The 25,285-nt window shown below is 42.9% G+C and overlaps 1 protein-coding gene and 1 long non-coding RNA gene across 6 annotated transcripts in view; one reads left to right on the forward strand and one right to left on the reverse strand.

Annotated features, from left to right (window-relative positions):
* The window catches only part of LOC134038949 (NACHT, LRR and PYD domains-containing protein 12-like), a 495,359-nt gene that overhangs the window by 15,527 nt on the left and 454,547 nt on the right, over positions 1-25,285 (reverse strand). For 4 of the 5 annotated variants that reach the window (XM_062484636.1, XM_062484632.1, XM_062484631.1 and 1 more), the window contains one exon: positions 11,626-11,796. The exons of the other annotated variant lie outside the window; for it this stretch is intronic. In XM_062484636.1, the coding sequence (XP_062340620.1) occupies positions 11,626-11,796 (171 nt within the window). The remainder of the gene's footprint in view (positions 1-11,625; positions 11,797-25,285) is intronic. 5 annotated transcript variants of the gene reach the window in all.
* LOC134038995 (uncharacterized) lies at positions 271-18,023 on the forward strand. The gene is made up of 3 exons (XR_009932716.1): positions 271-300; positions 8,329-8,420; positions 17,992-18,023. It is a non-coding gene; the product is annotated as an uncharacterized LOC134038995 (long non-coding RNA).

Here is a 25,285-nt window from a genome sequence, read left to right on the forward strand (position 1 = left end):
AAGGTGGATGCAAAATCCCTTTGAATTTGAGAGTCCTGAGGCTTTGCTTGAGTTGACGCTTAGTCCTGCAGAAGAAACCGAGTTGTTGCAGCTCAGCTGCGATCGCACTGACGCTATGGATCTGTGACCTTATCATCATTCTGGATAAGCATTTCGTCAGAATATCCTGTCCTCAGTAGGGCCAGTATTTATATGCTTATTCCATTCACTACCACGTACATGTGCGAATTGGGATTTTCTGTGCTCACAAAAATGAAGACAAAGCAGAGAAACAGACTGAATGCTGCGCCTGATATGCGTGTTGCGCTCTCCTCCTGCACCACGGACTGAAACCAGTGGCGGCCGGGACTTTGCAGAGGCTCCCCCGCAAAGTCGGAGCTCGAGGCCCCTCCCCTAAATCCACTCAAAATGTATCTCCATACTATCTTATACATTGCTGTCTACCTTTAAATATAGACTATATTCACCAATGTGAGAGAAATAAAAAAGTTTAAAAATAATAAAATCATAATAGCAGCCTATTTGTGTGGCGTCCTGCAGAAACCCGTCGGATGTCGCGGCCGCTCATTGTTGGCTATAAGCCATAAAAGATCGAAAATTGTTTTCTGTTTTCTATAGTTAACACCGTAAACTTCATTGTAATGTACAAAAAGTATAGCTTCTGAGTCTGTTTTTTGATATGCAGGGCGGGGCCCTTAGGAAGTGGCCCCCCCCCTTGCGGGGGCTGCGGGGGCTTCCCAGCCGCCACTGACTACTAGCCATTTGCCTACTTTAGGAAGTCACTGTATTTCCAAGCCCTGATAGTGTAACTGAGACAACACAGTAGCCTAAATAATTCCTCTTTCAAGTAATAAGCCCCCGTTCAAGTGTTGAGCATTAAATTAGCTGCACGGTCTGTAGAGATCTTGAGACAAAGACACTTTTTTGTTCTAAAACCGGATTATAAACTGCTTCGAAATATAAGACGCACACGCACAAGAAAACTGTAAAATCAGAGTACAAGCCTACTGACTGTCTCAGTTTGTCTGTTATTGGACAACTTACACAGCTACTGCTATTCGTAAAAAATGTTCAGGAAACATAAACCCAATGCAAACCTTAAAACTTACTTAAAATATTATGCCTTTTTCAATCGCGAAAAGAGCTTGTGGAGCTGTGAAAATATTCTATATTCTGCTGTCTGTTATTATTCTTCTGTATCTCGCAACAAACGTCTCTCTTCAATTTGAATAATGCACCGCAACGCAGCAAAATTAATGCTTCTTTCAACAAGAGGTCAAATAAGATGTCAATCAGCATCAAATTTCCAGTAGCGAATTACATTTTGGGGTGGCATCCGGGGTGGCCAATCAGATGTCAGGGGTGTCCAGTGCCACCCCGGACACCCCTCTGGCTTCGCTACTACTTACAGCGCAGTAACCTTACGGTCATGGATGGGCACTGCATTGCCAGAGCGAAAATACATAAACTACGTGCGCAATATTTAGGGGAGCATGTTCACTGGGGCAAACGAGCGCTCACAGTTTTGGAGAGTGCAGTAAACACAAGAGACATTATTCTGTTTGTCCGTAAAGTTTGTGAGCACTTGGATGCCCGCTTCCCTGAAAATGAGTTTCAAAGAGTGGGCTGCTTTTGAGCCGGACACGTTGGATCGTGCAGTTGGTGAATTTGATCATGCGCTGAATGACGTGACCAATTTGGCGAAGAAGTTCGAAGCGCTTCTGGAGGAAGCAGACGATGCAGTCTCAGGGCGCATTTGTCAACAATACAACAAAGTTCATGATTAATTAAAAAAGGAAAATAGGATAGCTCAAGTAATTTTCTGAGATTGTAACCTGGTTGCTGAAAAGTGAGCATTTTCCAGATCTGGTACAACATCTTGACATTTGTGGCACATTCCAAGCATCTAGTGCCGACTGTGAACGCGGTTTCAGTCTAGTGAATGCCATTAAGACAAAATCGCGCAACTACATTTACATTTAGTCGTTTAGCAGACGCTCTTATCCAGAGCGACTTACAGTAAGTACAGGGACATTCTCCCCGAGGCAAGTAGGGTGAAGTGCCTTGCCCAAGGACACCACGTCATTTGGCACGGCCGGGAATCGAACCAACAACCTTCTGATTAATAGCCCGACTCCCTAACCGCTCAGCCATCTGACCCCCGCAACTGCCTTGAAGTTTTCCATTTGGACCAACTGATGAGAATTAAATCAAGGCAAAAAGAGGGTCCTATAGATCTTGACAAGGTCTACAACCACTGGAAAGGGGACAAAGACAGGCGAGAGAAGTTTTGAGGTAGACATTTCCAATATTTTCAATTAGACCTATTAGGCCTAATATTGATCAAAGTGATATTGATTTCTGCAACAACATTTTGACATATGTTTAGTCATTGAATCATGTAGGTTAATTATGTTTTAATACATATTTGCAGTTGTAATAATGATTGTGTTTCTCTTTTGGTTAACCTGTTTTTCATATGCTGTTCTTTAGAGAGATGTGTCTTCCATAGGCCTGCAGACAAGAAGAGCCACAAAGCCAGATAGGCCTATCTCCCTCAATGAAATTCAAATGACATGTTTTGTAGCCTAGTTTGTTGCAAACCACTCCAGTTATTACATTGTTTATATAGGCTACCTTTAGGAAAAATGACACCATGTCAATTAAATAGGCCTATCATTATTGTTAAGCACTGAGAAATGACTAAACACCTTGGATACTTTTATTTTTATGTGTATCATTATCAGTCATAACCAGTGAACCAGTCATAACCTCCCTAAACCTTATTACAGTTCAACAAAAGATCCTTTAAGTTCAACTAAACTGACTGGTAAAACACCATAATTAAAATGTTCCCAAAGTCCAGCCATTATAAAGGATACTGAATAAATATAGCTTGTAGACATATTGATGCATTTGCTGTCATCTCTTTGAATCCCCTATGGCGAACGCAGGCTTGTGGTCATTTTCGGCAGGTCGCACGGTTGCGAATTGCTCACAGTGCTGAAATGTGCGCTCAGAAAAAATTAGAGGGAACATTGGTGGTGACCCATACAGTCCACCATGTACGGTGAACATTTTGAAAACGTACAAATATCTTCTTATGAACCATGACTCCAATTGACTAAAAATGTTGTTTGATGTGTAGGCCACATGTAGTTATGCTTGTTTGAGACCACAATAGCTATCGGAATAAGAGTGAACGCAATGAAGAGCTAACTCAATACTCTGAGTTGGTGCATGTCAGTTTAGGAAAAGGTAGCCTATTAAACCTTGAGGTAAAAAATACAATTTGATTGGTAGTCTCTCTTTTACTTGGATTTGACATTTAACAGACATTTAATTCATTTATTTAAGTTCTTTGACTCCATAACACAGTAAATATGGTGTAAAAAATTGCAGTCGGATTTGCTGAAATTGCCAGCTTGGATGTTATCTTTACATATAGATTGGTTCTTGTGTTTACAAACAATGAGGATGCGCACGCAGCTTCAAGGCAGAAAGATGTGTACCATTTCACCTTTACTGTATGTTCCCACCACCCTAGCCTGGTCCTAACCAGACTCTCGTACATTGCATTTGTACATAGTCTGGGCTCGATCCATTGACAAGTGTTAACTTCCTTGAAGGCGGGTACTCTGTTGCAGTTTAAAACTATTGGATCTGCCCAGAGCCACTCTGGATCTGGCATTACCAATCACTAGCATTCGCCTTAGCCAACTCCATCACCTCTAACGGAGCTAGCTGGAAAATCAAACGTACCCTGTGGGCATCAAAGATTGTTCTTGCTCCGGCTTTAACTTCTGTATATTCGGCAGCATTGCCACAACGGACCGAAACGCTTCGCTCGCATCTTTCTCCGCCGCCATTACGTAACTACAACTCAAACTAGCGCACAACGTCGTAATTCTCAGCCACTCCCTCTGTTCGCTGATTGGCCGGTAAAAAGGAGACATCTGACCAATATACCTCAAGCCCAGACGCAGAACAGAAGCACAATGAAAATTGAGCGGAAGTACGTAGGAGGGCAGAGCCAGGCTACCACCACCCCCCATCCATCCATCCATCCATCATCTTCCGCTTGTCCGGGGGTCGGGTCACGGGGGCAGCAACCTAAGCAGGGAGGCCCAGACTTTCCTCTCCCCGGCCACTTCCACCAGCTCTTCCTGGGGGACCCCGAGGCGTTCCCAGGCCAGCCGAGAGACATAGTCCCTCCAGCGTGTCCTGGGTCTTCCCCGGGGCCTCTTCCCAGTGGGACGTGCCCAGAACACCTCACCAGGGAGGCGTCCAGGAGGCATCCTTATCAGATGTCCGAGCCACCTCAACTGGCCCCTCTCGACGCGGAGGAGCAGCGGTTCTACTCTGAGCCCCTCCCGGATGACCGAGCTTCTCACCCTATCTCTAAGGGAGAGCCCGGACACCCACCCTTGTTCACCACCACCCCCCTTTCTGAATAAAGTTTGATTGATCTGATATGTTGATTTCTGTTGCTATGAAAACCAGTTTAGCCAAGCTAACTAACATTGTTTTTAGCTAGCTTACATTACCATTCAATCACTAACAGAACATTAATAGAAATAGCTTGCTAATCAGGCAGAACTGTGTTCCATCAACGTAAACTAAAAATCAGCCATTGCTCCAATTGTCTTGAAATGTTGTGTACATGTATGAAATACATGTCTGTATCATGTCAATTTTGAAAAAGTTTGCAATGTTGAGGAGGAACCCGCCATTGCTGCCTGCAGCTATATTTATTATTATTATTTATTTTCCCACCCCTAAAAAAACTTGGTCCCAATTGAGTTGCTTGTATTCAAGTGAACGTTCCGTTTGACGGTTTAGGCTGGAATTAAGTTTTTGTGGCAAAAAGTGCCTTGTGTTCACACAGGGAACTCAGTGCCAGCCTAAGGTCACAACGTTCTAAGACAGACAATGATATCAGCGAGCCCTCAGCATTAGTACCGTAGCTAAAAGTCTAGGAAAGTTGAGGCTACTTGGTTCCTCTTCGTTGTTTTGGTCTCACGTTCTTTTTGTCATCTTTAATCAATTGCTTGACTAGTATCAAACAGTGGTTAGGGGACAACTTTTTCTTTTAAACTCAGATAAAACAGAAACACTAATTATTGCCCCTGAATGTAAAATCCTGCAGATAAAGCAGCATATTGGTGACTTAGGCTCATCTGTCCAGCCGAGCCTCAGGAGCTTGGGTGTTGTTTTTTATTCAGCTATGTCCTTGGGGCATCACTCTAAACAATTAGTTAGGAACAATTTTTTCCAACTGAGGAATATTTCCAAATTAAGAACAGTAGTGTCAAAGGCTGAATTGGAGATGATTATTCATGCTTTTATTTCTTCTCGTTTTTACCTGTTTGAACAAGAAGGAGCTTGACCGTCTCCAGGCCGTTCAGAACTCTGCGGCAAGGCTTTTAACGCACATTAACAAAAGAGCACACATTACACCTGTTTTAGCATCACTTCACTGGTTACCTGTCCAGTACAGAATTCAATTTAAAATCCTGGTCCTCACCTTCAGAGTCCTGCATGGACAAGTTCCTCCCTATATTTCTGATTTAATACAGTTTCATACCCCCACTCGTAATTTGAGGTCATTAGGTCAGAAGCTTTTAGTGGTTCCCTGTACCCATTTTAAAACTAGAGGGGATCGATCATTCCGAGCAGTGGCCCCTGGGTTGTGGGATTCCTTGCCTCCCTTTATACGGTGTGCAACTTCTGTCGAAGCTTTTAAAAAGCAACTCAAGACTTTGTTATTCAAGCAGGCTTTTAGTTAGTCAAGGTTTTTTTTATGGTTGTCTTGTCATGTTTTTCTATTTAAAATGTTCCTGTATTCTTTATTTGTAGTGTTATATTGCATTTTGTTGTGCAGCACTTTGTGATTTTTATCTGCGAGAGGTGCTATACAAATAAACTTTACTTACGAGCCCTACTCACCCGGCGTCATCGAGCCGACCAGCTAAATAATTATTTAGCACTAGCATTGCTACCTGCAAATACCTACAGCTGGCAGCTGTGTTCCGTTTGGCTCCTAGATTCACACCTAGCCCTGGTAAATTGTAGAGCTAGCTAACTACTACACTACTGCTGTGTGTGTGTGTTTGCTCTCTTCCTTTTAAAAAATCTTCTCCATCACTACGGCCTGTCACATGCGTCATAATTCTCTTGTCTCTAAGAAGAAACGAGGCAATTAGCTACGTGCAGCCACCCAGATGAATATTACATTACTCTGCCAGTCACTATATTAAAGACACTCGACAATGGCATATTATGTGCAGATAATAATTAATAAATGTTAATTTTTTTTAAAGATTAATGAATGGAAATTGGATAATTTCTCACACACCTGCTGCTGTGTCGTCAAGATAGTAGGCCTACAGATCACAGGTAAAAAATCAAAGAAAGTCGTTGCAGCCCTCTGGTGTTCGGAAATAATAACACCTCCAATTGCACATCTCTCCCCTTCTTTCTCTTTTTCACTAGTGCCATTTTGCATGGTCCGTGTACCTTGTGGTTCCGTGTACCTTGTGGCCATTGGTTTTTCTATTTTGCAACCCATGTTGACAAACGCAAAATAGGGCCGTAATATTGTTTTGTCACTTCAGTAAGTTGAACACACATTTAAGTATAACGACTTGTTTTTGGTTGCTTCGGTTTAAAAATAATAATGAAATAACCATAAAACACAAATGGTGTAACAAGCCATTAAAGATCCTGTAAAGTAAATTCCATGTTTTGCTTTTAAGTACATTATATACGTGTGAAATGAGTTCCTGAAAGCATGTGCAAAGCGCTAAAACGTTGTCGCACTGAAATGTGGAGTTAGACCGAAGAACAGTTTCTCTTCCGTTTTCAGATCAGGTTTTAATGGGCGGAGCCAAAAAATGCCCTATCTACGTCATTTCGCCCCATCTACGTCAGATCACTGAATGGCTCCTCCTGCTGTACTGTTATTGTAGCTTACATCAGCTAGCTAGCTAGCTTCAGGATGTCTCCCACCACCCGCAACTGCATCTTCCCTGGATGCAAGAACTCCAGCTGCGCTGCAACACCATTTAAGTTCCCTGTTGATAATGAAAGGAAAAATAGGTGGATAGATTTTGTGAAGAGCCACGCTCATGGAAAGCTTCGGATAAACGTGCTAACATGCTAGAGGTAGTTGGAGAGCTCACTGTCTGCTGTCTCTACTGTAAATGTTTACTCCTGTGTTACAGCTCAGAGGAATATTTCATTTATATGCATCTGTATGTTTCACTCATTGAACAAATACATTCTAATTCTATACTGTTTTGTTTGGCTTGACGTAGCGTCCATTATCTGGGTCGTAGGTAGCTTACTTGACTCCAGCGAGGGGGCTGAGCTTCAGCTCCTTCAGGCGACACGCCCCCCCCAGTCTCGAACAGAGAAGACTTACGATTTCAAAGCCTAATTTAACATACTTGTCAGTGTTTTTTTTCATTCGAATTTGGATGGGTAGTTAATAATACATTATTCTGTGGTGTGGTGAACTTGAAACTCGTTTTTAATTCCACTTTACAGGATCTTTAATCGTTGTTTTGATTATTGGGTGTGCTTTGCCTTCGGCAAGGGCACAACCTTTGTTCTCTCACATATATATTATTATTTTGATTTCTTTTTGCCCCCCTAAAACTCAGTCAATATTTGGCCTACATACACAACCTAGGTGTCAAAAGTTTCGTCTTGGTAGCCATTGAGTTGCTTCTATTGGGATTTACGTTCCGTTGCATGGTTTAGGCTCAAGTTAAGTTTTTGTGGCGAAAAGTGAAGCTAACGGTGGCTAATTTGCTAGCCACGTCACTAACGTCACGAAAACACGCGTGACTACCTTTGGCAGAACATTCGTTTCGCATCTGTTAACTTGGGGGATAGCTAGGCTAACTATCCACCTTTTTCCTGGTTAGCGAATTTACCCATGATTAATAGCGGGTTTCAACCGGAATCCGGTTGTCCTTTTCCGGTTCGAAGCTTGTGTACGTGTGATAGATTGTAGTTCTTTATCTTGTTTGCTGTAAAAGCCGGTGTTTCTCAATGGATGAATGTTAGCTACATCGACGTTGTTAATTACCTTTTATTTTCTGAAGGTGTTGATGGCGAAGAATTGCGTAATTACAAAAGCACAGAAGCTTATACTTACTTGCATATAGTAACAAAATAGGTACAGTATTGTTGAAGAAACACAGCAGCTTTATATTTTTGAAGGCAGCAGTAGAGCCCAGTCAGAGTGTCAATAATGATAAACATACAGCATGGGTAATGCTGAGGGAAAGTGGAGTCGTTGAGACTCCACTTTCCCAGCCGCCACTGACTGAAACGCACTACAAAAACGCAGACAGGCCCACCTATCCCATTAGCAATGTTGAAATGGTACAACATGTTTTGTATAATTTGTGATCCTTTTGTAATTATTTCATATTTTGTTCCAATAGTGCTGGTTCAATTGAATGTTGAAAATAAGAAGAAATGGGCTATACGTTTTTTTTAATAGCCTACATTTAATGTCCAATTAGCCACTTATTGGATACCTTCTTTAAATATTGCTGGTTCAATTGTTCAGCGAGAAGTGATCACTCAGTCTGAGATAGCTTATTAACAATGGCAGTAGGCCTACAAGTTCTGAAATAACAATAAAATAACAATAAAATATCCTCATTATTGTTCAATCCACTTTAATTTTGTGATTTACGAATAATGTCTATTGGCTTGGGTCGCGAAGCCTTGTGACCCAAGCAGTGAACGGGACTGCACCCGTCTACATCAAGTCTCTCCTGCAGCCTTACACCCCCACCCGTCACCTACGGTCTTCTTCAGACAACCGCCTGGTGGTCCCACCGCTCAAGACCGCCCGGTCCCAACACAAGCTCTTCTCCTGTCTGGCCCCCCAGTGGTGGAATCAACTCCCCACCTCCATCAGAGACACTGACTGTCTCTCCACCTTCAAGAAAAGGCTCAAGACGCACTTGTTCCGGGTGTACAACGGTACTTAGGAATGGTTCGCTTGACCCAATGTTAGTTTCCTCAAGGATCACAATGACTCTTGAAAATGACAAAAAAAATGACTAAATGTAAAATGTACTCTTGCTTAGAGACTTGTTGCTCTTGTGGTTAGTGGTAACTGATTAAAAAATGTTGTACGCGCTGTGATATATTGTTTTTATTATTGTTGTTTGTTTTTTTTTTTTTTTCACAGGTACACTTGCACTTATAGCGGTTCATGTTGTTTAATTGTAACTTGTTTAACTACATGCTCTTATGGTTCTTCCCTTTGGCACTAAAGGCCGATATATGCTTCTGCGTTTTTCGAAAAACGGACACATGGGAACGCCCTCGTCTCCGTGGAACGCCCTCTACGAGCTCTCCGTCAGCCCTCGGAGAGCCCCGGAGAGCTCGACGTGCACCTCCTGAATTTTCTAACTATCCGTCGTGAGCGACGGAGAGCTACGGAGACCCCCTTGGCTGTGATTGGTCAGTATTAAGAACCGCTTGCGTCAGGGGCGGGGTTACCGTGATAAACAGGAAGAACAGAATCCTTTGACCGCCATTGCTGTAAGTTTTTACAATTCATATTTCAGCTAAACAGTACATGTAAATCAGCATCTGAATTAAAATGTGACGAGAAATGGGCAGCGTAGTTGCTGAAAATGTGCGTATGTTATTGATGAAACGGCTAATTTGTAAATTTGCTCTGACTTCTCGATAACCTGGGTAAATAAACACTCCACGACGACTTACAAAAAACCGTTGCGCCACCTACTCTTCTGGCGGTGAATTGTTTTCAGCACCCACAGCCTACGGAGAACCATAAACGAAGTCTATCCGTCCGTATCCGTGCGCCCGCCCATCCTTAAACGGAGACGCAGAAGCATATTTCGGCCTTTACTTTGGTTGTTCACAATGTGTGCTTCATGTTTTGGCTACTCGCAATGTTTTTGTGGCTATCTTGTTGTTATGATCAGTGACCTGTGCACTTTGTAAAGCTCTCTCTTGGAAGTTGCTTTGGATAAAAGTGTCTGCTAAATGAATAAATGTAAATGTATCTGTCTGCACTAGCAGAGAGATACAAAACACAATGCCATTTCAATCTACAATAATATAATAAAGTAGTATGTCTTAAATATATTTCTGTCCCACCCTGATATGTTTCACCCATCTCCTGTTTGTCTCCACCCCCTCCAGGTGTCTCCCATCTTCCTTCCTACCCTCATTTATCCCTGTGTTTTCTGTTTGGGGTCAGTTCTTCTTGTTTGTCAAGCCTACAGTACCAGCATGTTTTTCTCTACCTCCTTTAGTCTTTTCAACCTCTTTTAGTTCCCCTGGCAGTGTTGTAGTACTCAAGACCGGTGTCACAACTGGGGGGATATCACTAAATTGCCTGTGCATTGTTTAATTTATTTGTTAATATCATAATTGTTATTGGATGTAAAACGTCACGCTTCAAATGCAACCAATAATTTAACTCCTTTCTAATTTGAAATTGCCCATCACCCCTCCTTGCACCCCAAAAGGGAATGAGGAAGATAGGCGAATTAGTGGCTGTCTGAAGATGTTGGCCAAATCAGCTATAATTACATTTGGTTACCTGAACCACAAAGAGTTTACAATAACGTCCAAAAGAAAACACACGTTGTGTAATTATGAGACGCTCACTGATGAGGCTGGGACTAGGCCTACATAAAACCTTTAACGGCATTTAGAAAGACAACATTAAAAAACGTTTGCAATCTGCCTCTGTACCAAAACTCTTCAGAAATCTCTTCCCCCATTACACAAAGAGATTTAGGAAATATTAGCTATGTAACATGCTGTATGTTTCAGGGCGTTAGTTTCAGTTGCTTGACAGATTTTGTTTGTGATAACGAGCCAGGCCACATAAAGCTATGTAGCAAATGATGAATATAAAGTTACTATGTTACATCAACGTTAACTCATGTCAGCTCAGCTGTCTCCCAACTTAATGTTACGTAAGTTAAACGCTGTGGTACCGCGCTCCTTCCTTCCTTCAGAGAGAGATGTGAAAGCAGAGACCGAGTACTAATGTGCCTCTTAGAAAATAAAAAATATTACAATAATATTTAAAAAGCTGCATTGCCTGGCCAAGGAACACTGCACTACGTTAAGAGTGCACATTTTTGTTCAAATACACAGTTACAGATCAAATGTAACTTTTTACCTAGTCAAACCCTACTTCTTGTGTGTTTTGAGTGGTCTGGTCTTGACCCGGTCTCACCCTGCCTTGGTCTTGGACTTGACTCGGTATCGCCCAGTCTTGGTCTTAGTCTTGACTCGGTTTTGACCCCTCAAAGTCTCGGTCTTGATACACTCTGGTTTTGGTCATGACTTGGTTTCGGTTTAGGTGGTCTTGACCACAACACTGTCACCTGGTCCTGACCTCCTGCCTGGCCTGACTCTGAACCTGCCTGCTGCCCTGTACCTGAATGACTCTGCCTTGTGGATTATGACCCTTGACTGCCCTGACTATTCATTGGCCGGCCCCCTTGTACCTTTAATAGACCACAAACATACGACCAATGTGTGGTTCAGTGCGTGGTGTGAGATTACAACTATAGTTGTGTCATGTTGAACATGAATACAGACCTCAGTGTCTCCAGCTTGCAGAGTGGATTCCCCAGTCCAGCAGAGAGCAGCTTCATGCCGGCATCCTTCAGATCATTGTTACTTAGCTCCAGATGTCTCAGGAAGGAGGTTGACTTCAGAGTTGAGCTCAGAGAAGCACAGCCTTCCTCTGTGATGTGACAGCCTGACAGCCTGTAGAAGGTAATCATGATATTGATTACAGACACTACTATTTTCTAGAGGTAGAAATAAAGAATATCAGTCTGATAATTTCCTATGGGTGTTGTTATTTATTAATGTCACCCAGTGGTGAAATGTACATCTCCAAATTTAAGCAAGGTCAAAGGCACCAAAGCTAAGGTGCGAGTGAAATCTGAAACCCCCACAACAGGTGACCAATTGTGTTATGCGTAAGATCGAAGACCATCTGTAACTATCAATAATAAAATAGCACATGAAAATAGGTGAGCAGTATGTAATTGGATGCCTGGGGGGTATAGATCAGTTGGGTTCCGGAACCTGCTCACATTTATTGGGATTTTTGTCATCTAAGTCACCAAGTTCCAGTGCCGTTTTTTGAACTTTGAAGATTGATTGAAAACTTTGAACATTTTTAAACAACAGTACAAAAGCTGCCAGATGCATAACTCCCTGTCCAGGTAAATGTGAGCAGGCCATCAGGAAAATAAATGGGTCACAGCACAGAAATGCAACCCTAACATTCGTAAAATGTAAAAAAGAATTAACATCACAACAACCACAAAGTCACACACGTCCACAATGGGAAAGTGAAACTGGGTTGGAATGTTCTGAGACCAGTTAACCAGTTAGGTCAAGAAAGGGGATGAAGGATTTAGAGGTATGTCTGTTTGACTGAAGACTGACCACTGTGGGACAGTAAACCCTGGAGGATGGGTGTATCATATTATATGGCCTGCTTTCTAAGATTGTTGATACAATGGAGATTAGTTTGACCAGGGGGGTCATCTGGAGACATGAAGTCTGGGTGATTTTTGGGTCATTTTTATGTTTTATGACACCCTGACTTGTTGCAGGAGAATCCTCATCACCTGGGGGAAGGAGCTCTGGGACATCAGGTTCTGAGGCTGTTGTTTCAGCTGTCACTGAATTGTGTTTGACGGACGTGTCCTGATTGTTGTATAGAAATGACCAGATGTTAGGTACTATATAAAACTGTATATAAACTATATAGGAATGTGTTCCGGTGCACCTGCAGTATGGCCACACTGACGAGAGCTACGCTATTATTACCTAACATTTTGTTTGTCTTGTTAGTGTTTGTAAGTTGTTTTGTCGGTTTTGTATTTTGCATTCAGTACGACCAGCAAACATGGTCGTACTGACGCAAGGATTATTTTACAAACTTTAATTCCACTTTCTGGAGTTGGAGCTCGGAATGCAGCGGGCTCTTTGTTGTTCCGCTGCTCTGTTTACCTGCGAGACGGAGGAAGAAGAAACAAGGCCGACGTGCTGGAGTCCTCGTCCGAACTCGGAAACGGAGCTTCTAACCTGCTTTTCCAACCATCCTACTCGCTAACGTTCAGGTTAACTTTCTATGGGCCACGGATGTAGCGGTACTAGCATCTCACTGCTCTCCTGTCCTTGAGCTATTAACTGTAAAATCAGACCCTTCTATCTACCTCGGGAGTTCACTGCGGTGGTCATGAGTGCAGTCTACACCCCCCCAGGCAGAAAAGGCTGCTGCTTTGGATGAACTGTATGAGATTATCAATGGTCTGGAGAATGTGCACCATGAGGCAGCCTCATTATATACTAATATATTGCATCTGCTGCATGATTGTGTAACTCACACTATGTAGTAAATTATATTTTTATTAACTTTTTAGAAAGACCAGGGACTGGGGTTGCAAATTATCCTATTGGCTAGAAACCTTTTACGCAGCACATCTACAACATATTGTTATTGATGTATGTAATAATGTGCGCTGCATTTTCCCTGACAAATAAACAAATAAATAAAATAAAAATCAGAAGCCCTGGGTTGATGCCGTGGTCCAGGCCAACCTGAGAGGCCCGGTCTGTCGCCTTTAACTCTGGGGACCCTGATCAGTACAAGAAGGCCAGATACGACCTTCTGAAGGCGATCAAAGCAGTGAAAAGGGCTTACAGGACCAAGGTGGAGTCCAGCTACCATGGCTCTGACCCCAGGCGCATGTGGAGTGGACTGTGGAGCTATTACAGACTACAAAGGGAGAGGCTACAGTGAGACCCAGTCCTCTGTCCTACTGCCAGACGAGCTGAGTACCTTCTACGCTCACTTTGAGAGGGACAGTGACCCCCCTGCAGTGGAGTTACCTGAGGGCCTAGCCAGTGGTGTGCCTACAATAACTGTAGCTGAGGCATTGCTCCAAAAAGCTCAACCCTCGCAAGGCACCTGGCCCAGACAACATATCAGGTGGTGCGCTGACCAGCTAGCAGGGGTCTTCAGTGACATCTTCCACCTCTCCCTCAGCCTGTCTGTACTCCCCACCTGCTTCAAGAGGACCACCATCGTCCCTGTGCCCAAGAACACCAAGGTCACCTGCATGAATGACTATCGCCCGATAGCACTGACCTCTGTCATCATGAAGTGCTTCGAGCGTGCCTCCCACCCTGGACCTTATGCAGTTTGTATACCGGTCCAAAAGGTCTACAGACAATGCCATCGCCCTGACTATGCACACCGCTCTCACCTGGACAAAGGGAATACATATGTGAGGATGCTGTTCATTGTCTACAGCTCAGCATTCAACACCATCATCCCCTCCAGACTGGTCTCCAAGCTTGTGGACCTGGGACTAGGGATGCACCGAATCCAGATTTTTGGGGTTCAACCGAATACCGAATCCTACCCCCATCCTCAGTCCATTAATGCAGTAAACACATGACGTAGGCTAAACAACGTCCACAGCAGTGTATTTTTCATTTTATTTTATTTTAACTGTAAAAAAAAAGAATAGGCAACATTATGCCAGGAAGACAAGTGGGAAAGACTATTTTGACAAATACCATATGCCTATCTCAAGATCCAATCAATATCCAAAATATTTGCCTTTTAGATTTCTTGAATTTCTTTCGGATGTTTCATATGCAAATGTTTTAACAGCGGAGATGTTGTGTATTGTTTAGGGTCCTTGCCACCACAAGACAAATAGGCATTGCAAATTGAACATATAGCTCGACTTGAATCGCCTTCTTTTGACTGAAAGTACTGCCAAACAACACTTTCTGCTCGCGAGTTCCATTTTCACGTTCTCTCAGCCTACAGCATGGAACAGTCCACCTACGTAAACACCTTCCCGTAATCAACGGCGGCGTCATTACGTCGACCAGTGTAGCACGTGTAGTGCAAGCGTAGGGTTCGGTGGAAAACAATTCTAAGGTTCCGCCGAAACCGAATCCTGGATTCGGTGCATCTCTACCTGGGACTACCTCATCCACACTGATCACCAACGCAGGCACCCCCCAGGGCTGTGTGCTCAGGCCTCTCCTGTTCTCTGTGGTGGGATATTGATTATGGGAGAGCAAGGTAAAGCAAGGAGGGGTAAGAAAACTGCGCAGTTAATGAACTGGATTTAGCCAGAGCAGGAGGAAATATGAAATGGAGAGTGGTTTGGCAAACTTAAGATGAGAAGAGAATGTGTCCAGAGTAGAATAGGCTGTTGTTGCACAACAATGAGTGGGAGAACAGTGAACAGCTGGTGGAGTTAACTGATCTTTGATCTTACTCTTAAGGGACTGAAGTCACCAATAGTAATGGGTTCTGCTGATCTAAGCCAGAATTAAGAGTGATAAAGGAGATGGAAAGTTTGGTTGAGGTAAGTTGCTGAGGGGTTGTTGAAAGTAAGATAAGGAGGCCAGAACATCGGAGGGTGGGGGTCAGGAGAAATGGGCTTTTTCAGTAGTAGAGGAGTTCATCAACAACTTTATCAGCCAGATAAGGCGTTCATAGAACCTTCTAGAAGGTTCTGGGACTTGTGTAATATTAACCAGGGCGGGGCGGAATTATTCTCATCTAGGCTATAAAATGAGAGTGTTGGGGCATTGAGATGTCTTTTTGCCTTTGTATGAACGAGTAGCTGACTTGCTGAATAAACCGTCGAGCTGCCTTGAGCTGTTGAAAGATATCTTGTCTCAGAATTCTTCATTTTTACTTCTACCGAAGACTTGTTTTTCTTCATCTTCTCCTTGTTCACTCACAACTGTGCGGCAACGCACAGTTCCAACCTCCTTGTTAAGTTTGCTGACGACACAACCACTGTGGGCCTCATCTCTAACAGTGACAAGTCAGCCTACAGAGAGGAGGTTGATACCCTGACATCATGGTGTCAGGGCAATAACCTCTCTCTCAATGTCAGCATGACCAAGGAGATGATTGTGGACTATAGGAGGCGGCAGGAGGAGGAGCATGCACCCCTTCACGTCAACGGATCCAGAGTGGAAAAGGTCAGCTGCTTCAGGTTCCTAGGGGTGAACATCAGCAATGATCAAGAGGCGATCAAAGCTGCCCAGAAACGCCTCCTCTTCTTGCAGAGACTGAAGATGTTTGGCATGGACTCAGTCATCCTCACTAACTTCTACAGATGCACCATAGAGAGCATACTGACTGGTTGCATCACAGTGAGGTATGGGAGCTGCACAGACAGGGACACCTACCACACACGATGCCTCAGGAAAGCTGGCAGGATTCTAAGAGACTGTTACCACCCATCCTTCAGTCTCTTTACCCTGTTGCCTTCTGGCAGGCGCTACCGAAGCATTCGGTCTCGCACACGCAGACTGGACAACAGTTTCTATCCAAGGGCCATCAGGCTTCTGAATGGACATTGATATGGACATTTCTCATTAGCCACTTTACATTGATACATTTCTCACTAGTCACTTTACACACATTTTCAGCTACTGGTTGCACAATCAGCAATATTGCACTATTGCTCTAACTATACCCCACTTGTCTTAGGTTAGTATAGATCATTATGTGTTTTAGAGGTTTAGTATATTGTATTGTATATTGTATACTATTTTGTACATTTAGGACTTTTTTGTTGTTGTTTTTTTTTAGCTTATCATAGATGTAATCTATGTTCTAAGTACTTATATGTTTGTTATGCCAGATTGCTTTGCGTTGTCTTGTCCCAAGAATTTCAGTGCACAATCTGACCTTGTGTTGTTCTGTTTACCTGACAATAAAAGACTTGAACATGTGTTTTGTGTTTGTCATCACTCTGAAAGATTTTGTATTAATCCGGCATCTTGACTATTCAAGCACAGTGTCTTCAAAACTTCCTCGACACTTCCTTGAGGGTTTAGGTTGGTTTAGGTGCAGTTCTATGGGCGTGTGTGAAGCCCTCTGCAACATTGCTTGTAGAAAGGGCTATAAAAATAACATTTGATTTGAACACAATGACACGGTAGTCAGTAACCAATGTGAAATATTAGAAGCTGATTTCACTGAGCTGGATGACTTTTGAACCTATTGGATGCAGTATGTAATACATTCTTAGTATATTGTACTACTATTTAACTGGATATACAATTTCTGACATACTATAGGATGGTAGGATCCAGATTGAGATAGAGGGAACTCAAACAACCAAGACAGACCAAGATCTGACTAATCAAACCGTCTTGGTGTTTAAGAGGAAAGTAATCAGACTGATATTCTGTCATTCAGTCAAGCTCAGTCCCATCGCGGATTCTGTAAGTGTAGTCGAAAGACAAACTGCTGCAACCTATTTCTTGGTATTTGCTTGGCGAAGTTGCTAGCAAATTTTCATCATACATTTCATACAATTATAGCTACACCACATGCCTTGTTTCAGTTTAACCTAATTCCCACATTTTCTTCGAGTTTAATATTGTTTTGTTGATCGTTCCTTCATTCATTCATTCATATACAGTAGGCTATAGTGTCGTAGGGGTGAACTAGCCAGTGAACTAGAAAATTAATGTAAAATATATATGATTTAGGCCGAAAATGAGCTTCCCCTATTTGAAAGACCATTAGCCGTCTGCGCTTATTCAAACTCATGTCGTTGTGCTTATTGAGAACTTTGATCGCTATTTTCCAACAGAGAGGTATGCCATTCTGAATGATAAAAGGTGGATGCAAAATCCCTTCGAATTTGAGAGTCCTGAGGCTTTGCTTGAGTTGACGCTTAGTCCTGCAGAAGAAACCGAGTTGTTGCAGCTCAGCTGCGATCGCACTGACGCTATGGATCTGTGACCTTATCATCATTCTGGATAAGCATTTCGTCAGAATATCCTGTCCTCAGTAGGGCCAGTATTTATATGCTTATTCCATTCACTACCACGTACATGTGCGAATTGGGATTTTCTGTGCTCACAAAAATGAAGACAAAGCAGAGAAACAGACTGAATGCTGCGCCTGATATGCGTGTTGCGCTCTCCTCCTGCACCACGGACTGAAACCAGTGGCGGCCGGGACTTTGCAGAGGCTCCCCCGCAAAGTCGGAGCTCGAGGCCCCTCCCCTAAATCCACTCAAAATGTATCTCCATACTATCTTATACATTGCTGTCTACCTTTAAATATAGACTATATTCACCAATGTGAGAGAAATAAAAAAGTTTAAAAATAATAAAATCATAATAGCAGCCTATTTGTGTGGCGTCCTGCAGAAACCCGTCGGATGTCGCGGCCGCTCATTGTTGGCTATAAGCCATAAAAGATCGAAAATTGTTTTCTGTTTTCTATAGTTAACACCGTAAACTTCATTGTAATGTACAAAAAGTATAGCTTCTGAGTCTGTTTTTTGATATGCAGGGCGGGGCCCTTAGGAAGTGGCCCCCCCCCTTGCGGGGGCTGCGGGGGCTTCCCAGCCGCCACTGACTACTAGCCATTTGCCTACTTTAGGAAGTCACTGTATTTCCAAGCCCTGATAGTGTAACTGAGACAACACAGTAGCCTAAATAATTCCTCTTTCAAGTAATAAGCCCCCGTTCAAGTGTTGAGCATTAAATTAGCTGCACGGTCTGTAGAGATCTTGAGACAAAGACACTTTTTTGTTCTAAAACCGGATTATAAACTGCTTCGAAATATAAGACGCACACGCACAAGAAAACTGTAAAATCAGAGTACAAGCCTACTGACTGTCTCAGTTTGTCTGTTATTGGACAACTTACACAGCTACTGCTATTCGTAAAAAATGTTCAGGAAACATAAACCCAATGCAAACCATAAAACTTACTTAAAATATTATGCCTTTTTCAATCGCGAAAAGAGCTTGTGGAGCTGTGAAAATATTCTATATTCTGCTGTCTGTTATTATTCTTCTGTATCTCGCAACAAACGTCTCTCTTCAATTTGAATAATGCACCGCAACGCAGCAAAATTAATGCTTCTTTCAACAAGAGGTCAAATAAGATGTCAATCAGCATCAAATTTCCAGTAGCGAATTACATTTTGGGGTGGCATCCGGGGTGGCCAATCAGATGTCAGGGGTGTCCAGTGCCACCCCGGACACCCCTCTGGCTTCGCTACTACTTACAGCGCAGTAACCTTACGGTCATGGATGGGCACTGCATTGCCAGAGCGAAAATACATAAACTACGTGCGCAATATTTAGGGGAGCATGTTCACTGGGGCAAACGAGCGCTCACAGTTTTGGAGAGTGCAGTAAACACAAGAGACATTATTCTGTTTGTCCGTAAAGTTTGTGAGCACTTGGATGCGCGCTTCCCTGAAAATGAGTTTCAAAGAGTGGGCTGCTTTTGAGCCGGACACGTTGGATCGTGCAGTTGGTGAATTTGATCATGCGCTGAATGACGTGACCAATTTGGCGAAGAAGTTCGAAGCGCTTCTGGAGGAAGCAGACGATGCAGTCTCAGGGCGCATTTGTCAACAATACAACAAATTCAAGTTCATGATTAATTAAAAAAGGAAAATAGGATAGCTCAAGTAATTTTCTGAGATTGTAACCTGGTCGCTGAAAAGTGAGCATTTTCCAGATCTGGTACAACATCTTGACATTTGTGGCACATTCCAAGCATCTAGTGCCGACTGTGAACGCGGTTTCAGTCTAGTGAATGCCATTAAGACAAAATCGCGCAACTACATTTACATTTAGTCGTTTAGCAGACGCTCTTATCCAGAGCGACTTACAGTAAGTACAGGGACATTCTCCCCGAGGAAAGTAGGGTGAAGTGCCTTGCCCAAGGACACCACGTCATTTGGCACGGCCGGGAATCGAACCAACAACCTTCTGATTAATAGCCCGACTCCCTAACCGCTCAGCCATCTGACCCCCGCAACTGCCTTGAAGTTTTCCATTTGGACCAACTGATGAGAATTAAATCAAGGCAAAAAGAGGGTCCTATAGATCTTGACAAGGTCTACAACCACTGGAAAGGGGACAAAGACAGGCGAGAGAAGTTTTGAGGTAGACATTTCCAATATTTTCAATTAGACCTATTAGGCCTAATATTGATACAAGTGATATTGATTTCTGCAACAACATTTTGACATATGTTTAGTCATTGAATCATGTAGGTTAATTATGTTTTAATACATATTTGCAGTTGTAATAATGATTGTGTTTCTCTTTTGGTTAACCTGTTTTTCATATGCTGTTCTTTAGAGAGATGTGTCTTCCATAGGCCTGCAGACAAGAAGAGCCACAAAGCCAGATAGGCCTATCTCCCTCAATGAAATTCAAATGACATGTTTTGTAGCCTAGTTTGTTGCAAACCACTCCAGTTATTACATTGTTTATATAGGCTACCTTTGGGAAAAATGACACCATGTCAATTAAATAGGCCTATCATTATTGTTAAGCACTGCATTAGCATTTTTCTTTCAATGAAGTTCCACTTAAATGTTGTACCTGCTGAGAAATGACTAAACACCTTGGATACTTTTATTTTTATGTATATCATTATCAGTCATAACCAGTGAACCAGTCATAACCTCCCTAAACCTTATTACAGTTCAACAAAAGATCCTTTAAGTTCAACTAAACTGACTGGTAAAACACCATAATTAAAATGTTCCCAAAGTCCAGCCATTATAAAGGATACTGAATAAATATAGCTTGTAGACATATTGATGCATTTGCTGTCATCTCTTTGAATCCCCTATGGCGAACGCAGGCTTGTGGTCATTTTCGGCAGGTCGCATGGTTGAGAATTGCTCACAGTGCTGAAATGTGCGCTCAGAAAAAATTAGAGGGAACATTGGTGGTGACCCGTACAGTCCACCATGTACGGTGAACATTTTGAAAACGTACAAATATCTTCTTATGAACCATGACTCCAATTGACTAAAAATGTTGTTTGATGTGTAGGCCACATGTAGTTATGCTTGTTTGAGACCACAATAGCTATCGGAATAAGAGTGAACGCAATGAAGAGCTAACTCAATACTCTGAGTTGGTGCATGTCAGTTTAGGAAAAGGTAGCCTATTAAACCTTGAGGTAAAAAATACAATTTGATTGGTAGTCTCTCTTTTACTTGGATTTGACATTTAACAGACATTTAATTCATTTATTTAAGTTCTTTGACTCCATAACACAGTAAATATGGTGTAAAAAATTGCAGTCGGATTTGCTGAAATTGCCAGCTTGGATGTTATCTTTACATATAGATTGGTTCTTGTGTTTACAAACAATGAGGATGCGCACGCAGCTTCAAGGCAGAAAGATGTGTACCATTTCACCTTTACTGTATGTTCCCACCACCCTAGCCTGGTCCTAACCAGACTCTCGTACATTGCATTTGTACATAGTCTGGGCTCGATCCATTGACAAGTGTTAACTTCCTTGAAGGCGGGTACTCTGTTGCAGTTTAAAACTATTGGATCTGCCCAGAGCCACTCTGGATCTGGCATTACCAATCACTAGCATTCGCCTTAGCCAACTCCATCACCTCTAACGGAGCTAGCTGGAAAATCAAACGTACCCTGTGGGCATCAAAGATTGTTCTTGCTCCGGCTTTAACTTCTGTATATTCGGCAGCATTGCCACAACGGACCGAAACGCTTCGCTCGCATCTTTCTCCGCCGCCATTACGTAACTACAACTCAAACTAGCGCACAACGTCGTAATTCTCAGCCACTCCCTCTGTTCGCTGATTGGCCGGTAAAAAGTTTACCGGAGACATCTGACCAATATACCTCAAGCCCAGACGCAGTACAGAAGCACAATGAAAATTGAGCGGAAGTACGTAGGAGGGCAGAGCCAGGCTACCACCACCCCCCATCCATCCATCCATCCATCATCTTCCGCTTGTCCGGGGGTCGGGTCACGGGGGCAGCAACCTAAGCAGGGAGGCCCAGACTTTCCTCTCCCCGGCCACTTCCACCAGCTCTTCCTGGGGGACCCCGAGGCGTTCCCAGGCCAGCCGAGAGACATAGTCCCTCCAGTGTGTCCTGGGTCTTCCATTTACATTTAGTCATTTAGCAGACGCTCTTATCCAGAGCGACTTACAGTAAGTACAGGGTCATTCCCCCCGAAGCAAGTAGGGTGAAGTGCCTTGCCCAAGGACACAACGTCATTTTTGCACGGCCGGGAATCGATCTTGCAACCTTCTGATTACTAGCCCGATTCCCTAACCGCTCAGCCATCTGACTCCCCGGGGCCTCTTCCCAGTGGGACGTGCCCAGAACACCTCACCAGGGAGGCGTCCAGGAGGTATCCTTATCAGATGCCCGAGCCACCTCAACTGGCCCCTCTCGACGCGGAGGAGCAGCGGTTCTACTCTGAGCCCCTCCCGGATGACCGAGCTTCTCACCCTATCTCTAAGGGAGAGCCTGGACACCCACCCTTGTTCACCACCACCCCCCTTTCTGAATAAAGTTTGATTGATCTGATATGTTGATTTCTGTTGCTATGAATATTACATTACTCTGCCAGTCACTATATTAAAGACACTCGACAATGGCATATTATGTGCAGATAATAATTAATAAATGTTAATTTTTTTAAAGATTAATGAATGGAAATTTGATAATTTCTCACACACCTGCTGCTGTGTCGTCAAGATAGTAGGCCTACAGATCACAGGTAAAAAATAAAAGAAAGTCGTTGCAGCCCTCTGGTGTTCGGAAATAATAACACGTCCAATTGCACATCTCTCCCCTTCTTTCTCTTTTTCACTAGTGCCATTTTGCATGGTCCGTGTACCTTGTGGTTCCGTGTACCTTGTGGCCATTGGTTTTTCTATTTTGCAACCCATGTTGACAAACGCAAAATAGGGCCGTAATATTGTTTTGTCACTTCAGTAAGTTGAACACACATTTAAGTATAACGACTTGTTTTTGGTTGCTTCGGTTTAAAAATAATAATGAAATAACCATAAAACACAAATGGTGTAACAAGCCATTAAAGATCCTGTAAAGTAAATTCCATGTTTTGCTTTTAAGTACATTATATACGTGTGAAATGACTTCCTGAAAGCATGTGCAAAGCGCTAAAACGTTGTCGCACTGAAATGTGGAGTTAGACCGAAGAACAGTTTCTCTTCCGTTTTCAGATCAGGTTTTAATGGGCGGAGCCAAAAAATGCCCTATCTACGTCATTTCACCCCATCTACGTCAGATCACTGAATGGCTCCTCCTGCTGTACTGTTATTGTAGCTTACATCAGCTAGCTAGCTAGCTTCAGGATGTCTCCCACCACCCGCAACTGCATCTTCCCTGGATGCAAGAACTCCAGCTGCGCTGCAACACCATTTAAGTTCCCTGTTGATAATGAAAGGAAAAATAGGTGGATAGATTTTGTGAAGAGCCACGCTCATGGAAAGCTTCGGATAAACGTGCTAACGTGCTAGAGGTAGTTGGAGAGCTCACTGTCTGCTGTCTCTGCTGTAAATGTTTACTCCTGTGTTACAGCTCAGGGGAATATTTCATTTATATGCATCTGTATGTTTCACTCATTGAACAAATACATTCTAATTCTATACTGTTTTGTTCGGCTTGACGTAGCGTCCATTATCTGGGTCGTAGGTAGCTTACTTGACTCCAGCGAGGGGGCCGAGCTTCAGCTCCTTCAGGCGACACGCCCCCCCAGTCTCGAACAGAGAAGACTTACGATTTCAAAGCCTAATTTAACATACTTGTCAGTGTTTTTTTTCATTCGAATTTGGATGGGTAGTTAATAATACATTATTCTGTGGTGTGGTGAAGTTGAAACTCGTTTTTAATTCCACTTTACAGGATCTTTAATCGTTGTTTTGATTATTGGGTGTGCTTTGCCTTCGGCAAGGGCACAACCTTTGTTCTCTCACATATATATTATTATTTTTATTTCTTTTTGCCCCCCTAAAACTCAGTCAATATTTGGCCTACATACACAACCTAGGTGTCAAAAGTTTCGTTTTGGTAGCCATTGAGTTGCTTCTATTGGGATTTACGTTCCGTTGCATGGTTTAGGCTCAAGTTAAGTTTTTGTGGCGAAAATTGAAGCTAACGGTGGCTAATTTGCTAGCCACAAACACTGACGTTACTAACGTCACTACGTCACTAACGTCACGAAAACACGCGTGACTACCTTTGGCAGAACATTCGTTTCGCATCTGTTAACTTGGGGGATAGCTAGGCTAACTATCCACCTTTTTCCTGGTTAGCGAATTTACCCATGATTCATAGCGGGTTTCAACCGGAATCCGGTTGTCCTTTTCCGGTTCGAAGCTTGTGTACGTGTGATAGCTTGTAGTTTTTTATCTTGTTTGCTGTAAAAGCCGGTGTTTCTCAATGGATGAAGCACAAATGGACAAAAAACGGAGGTGGATACACACCATGGATGTTTTAACAAGTCGTGACGACAGTACCGTAACAGTCCCTCATCCATCCCATCTGACGGAGTGGCTAGATGACATGAAGCAATGGCCCAATGTTAGCTACATCGATGTTGTTAATTACCTTTTATTTTCTGAAGGTGTTGATGGCGAAGAATTGCGTAATTACAAAAGCACAGAAGCTTATACTTACTTGCATATAGTAACAAAATAGGTACAGTATTGTTGAAGAAACACAGCAGCTTTATATTTTTGAAGGCAGCAGTAGAGCCCAGTCAGAGTGTCAATAATGATAAACATACAGCATGGGTAATGCTGAGGGAAAGTGGAGTCGTTGAGACTCCACTTTCCCAGCCGCCACTGACTGAAACGCACTACAAAAACGCAGACAGGCCCACCTATCCCATTAGCAATGTTGTAATGGTACAACATGTTTTGTATAATTTGTGATCCTTTTGTAATTATTTCATATTTTGTTCCAATAGTGCTGGTTCAATTGAATGTTGAAAATAAGAAGAAATGGGCTATACGTTTTTTTTAATAGCCTACATTTAATGTCCAATTAGCCACTTATTGGATACCTTCTTTAAATATTGCTGGTTCAATTGTTCAGCGAGAAGTGATCACTCAGTCTGAGATAGCTTATTAACAATGGCAGTAGGCCTACAAGTTCTGAAATAACAATAAAATAACAATAAAATATCCTCATTATTGTTCAATCCACTTTAATTTTGTGATTTACGAATAATGTCTATTGGCTTGGGTCGCGAAGGCTTGTGACCCAAGCAGTGAACGGGACTGCACCCGTCTACATCAAGTCTCTCCTGCAGCCTTACACCCCCACCCGTCACCTACGGTCTTCTTCAGACAACCGCCTGGTGGTCCCACCGCTCAAGACCGCCCGGTCCC

This window comes from Osmerus eperlanus, chromosome 18 (genome assembly GCF_963692335.1).
Source record: "Osmerus eperlanus chromosome 18, fOsmEpe2.1, whole genome shotgun sequence".
Taxonomy (NCBI): domain Eukaryota; kingdom Metazoa; phylum Chordata; class Actinopteri; order Osmeriformes; family Osmeridae; genus Osmerus; species Osmerus eperlanus.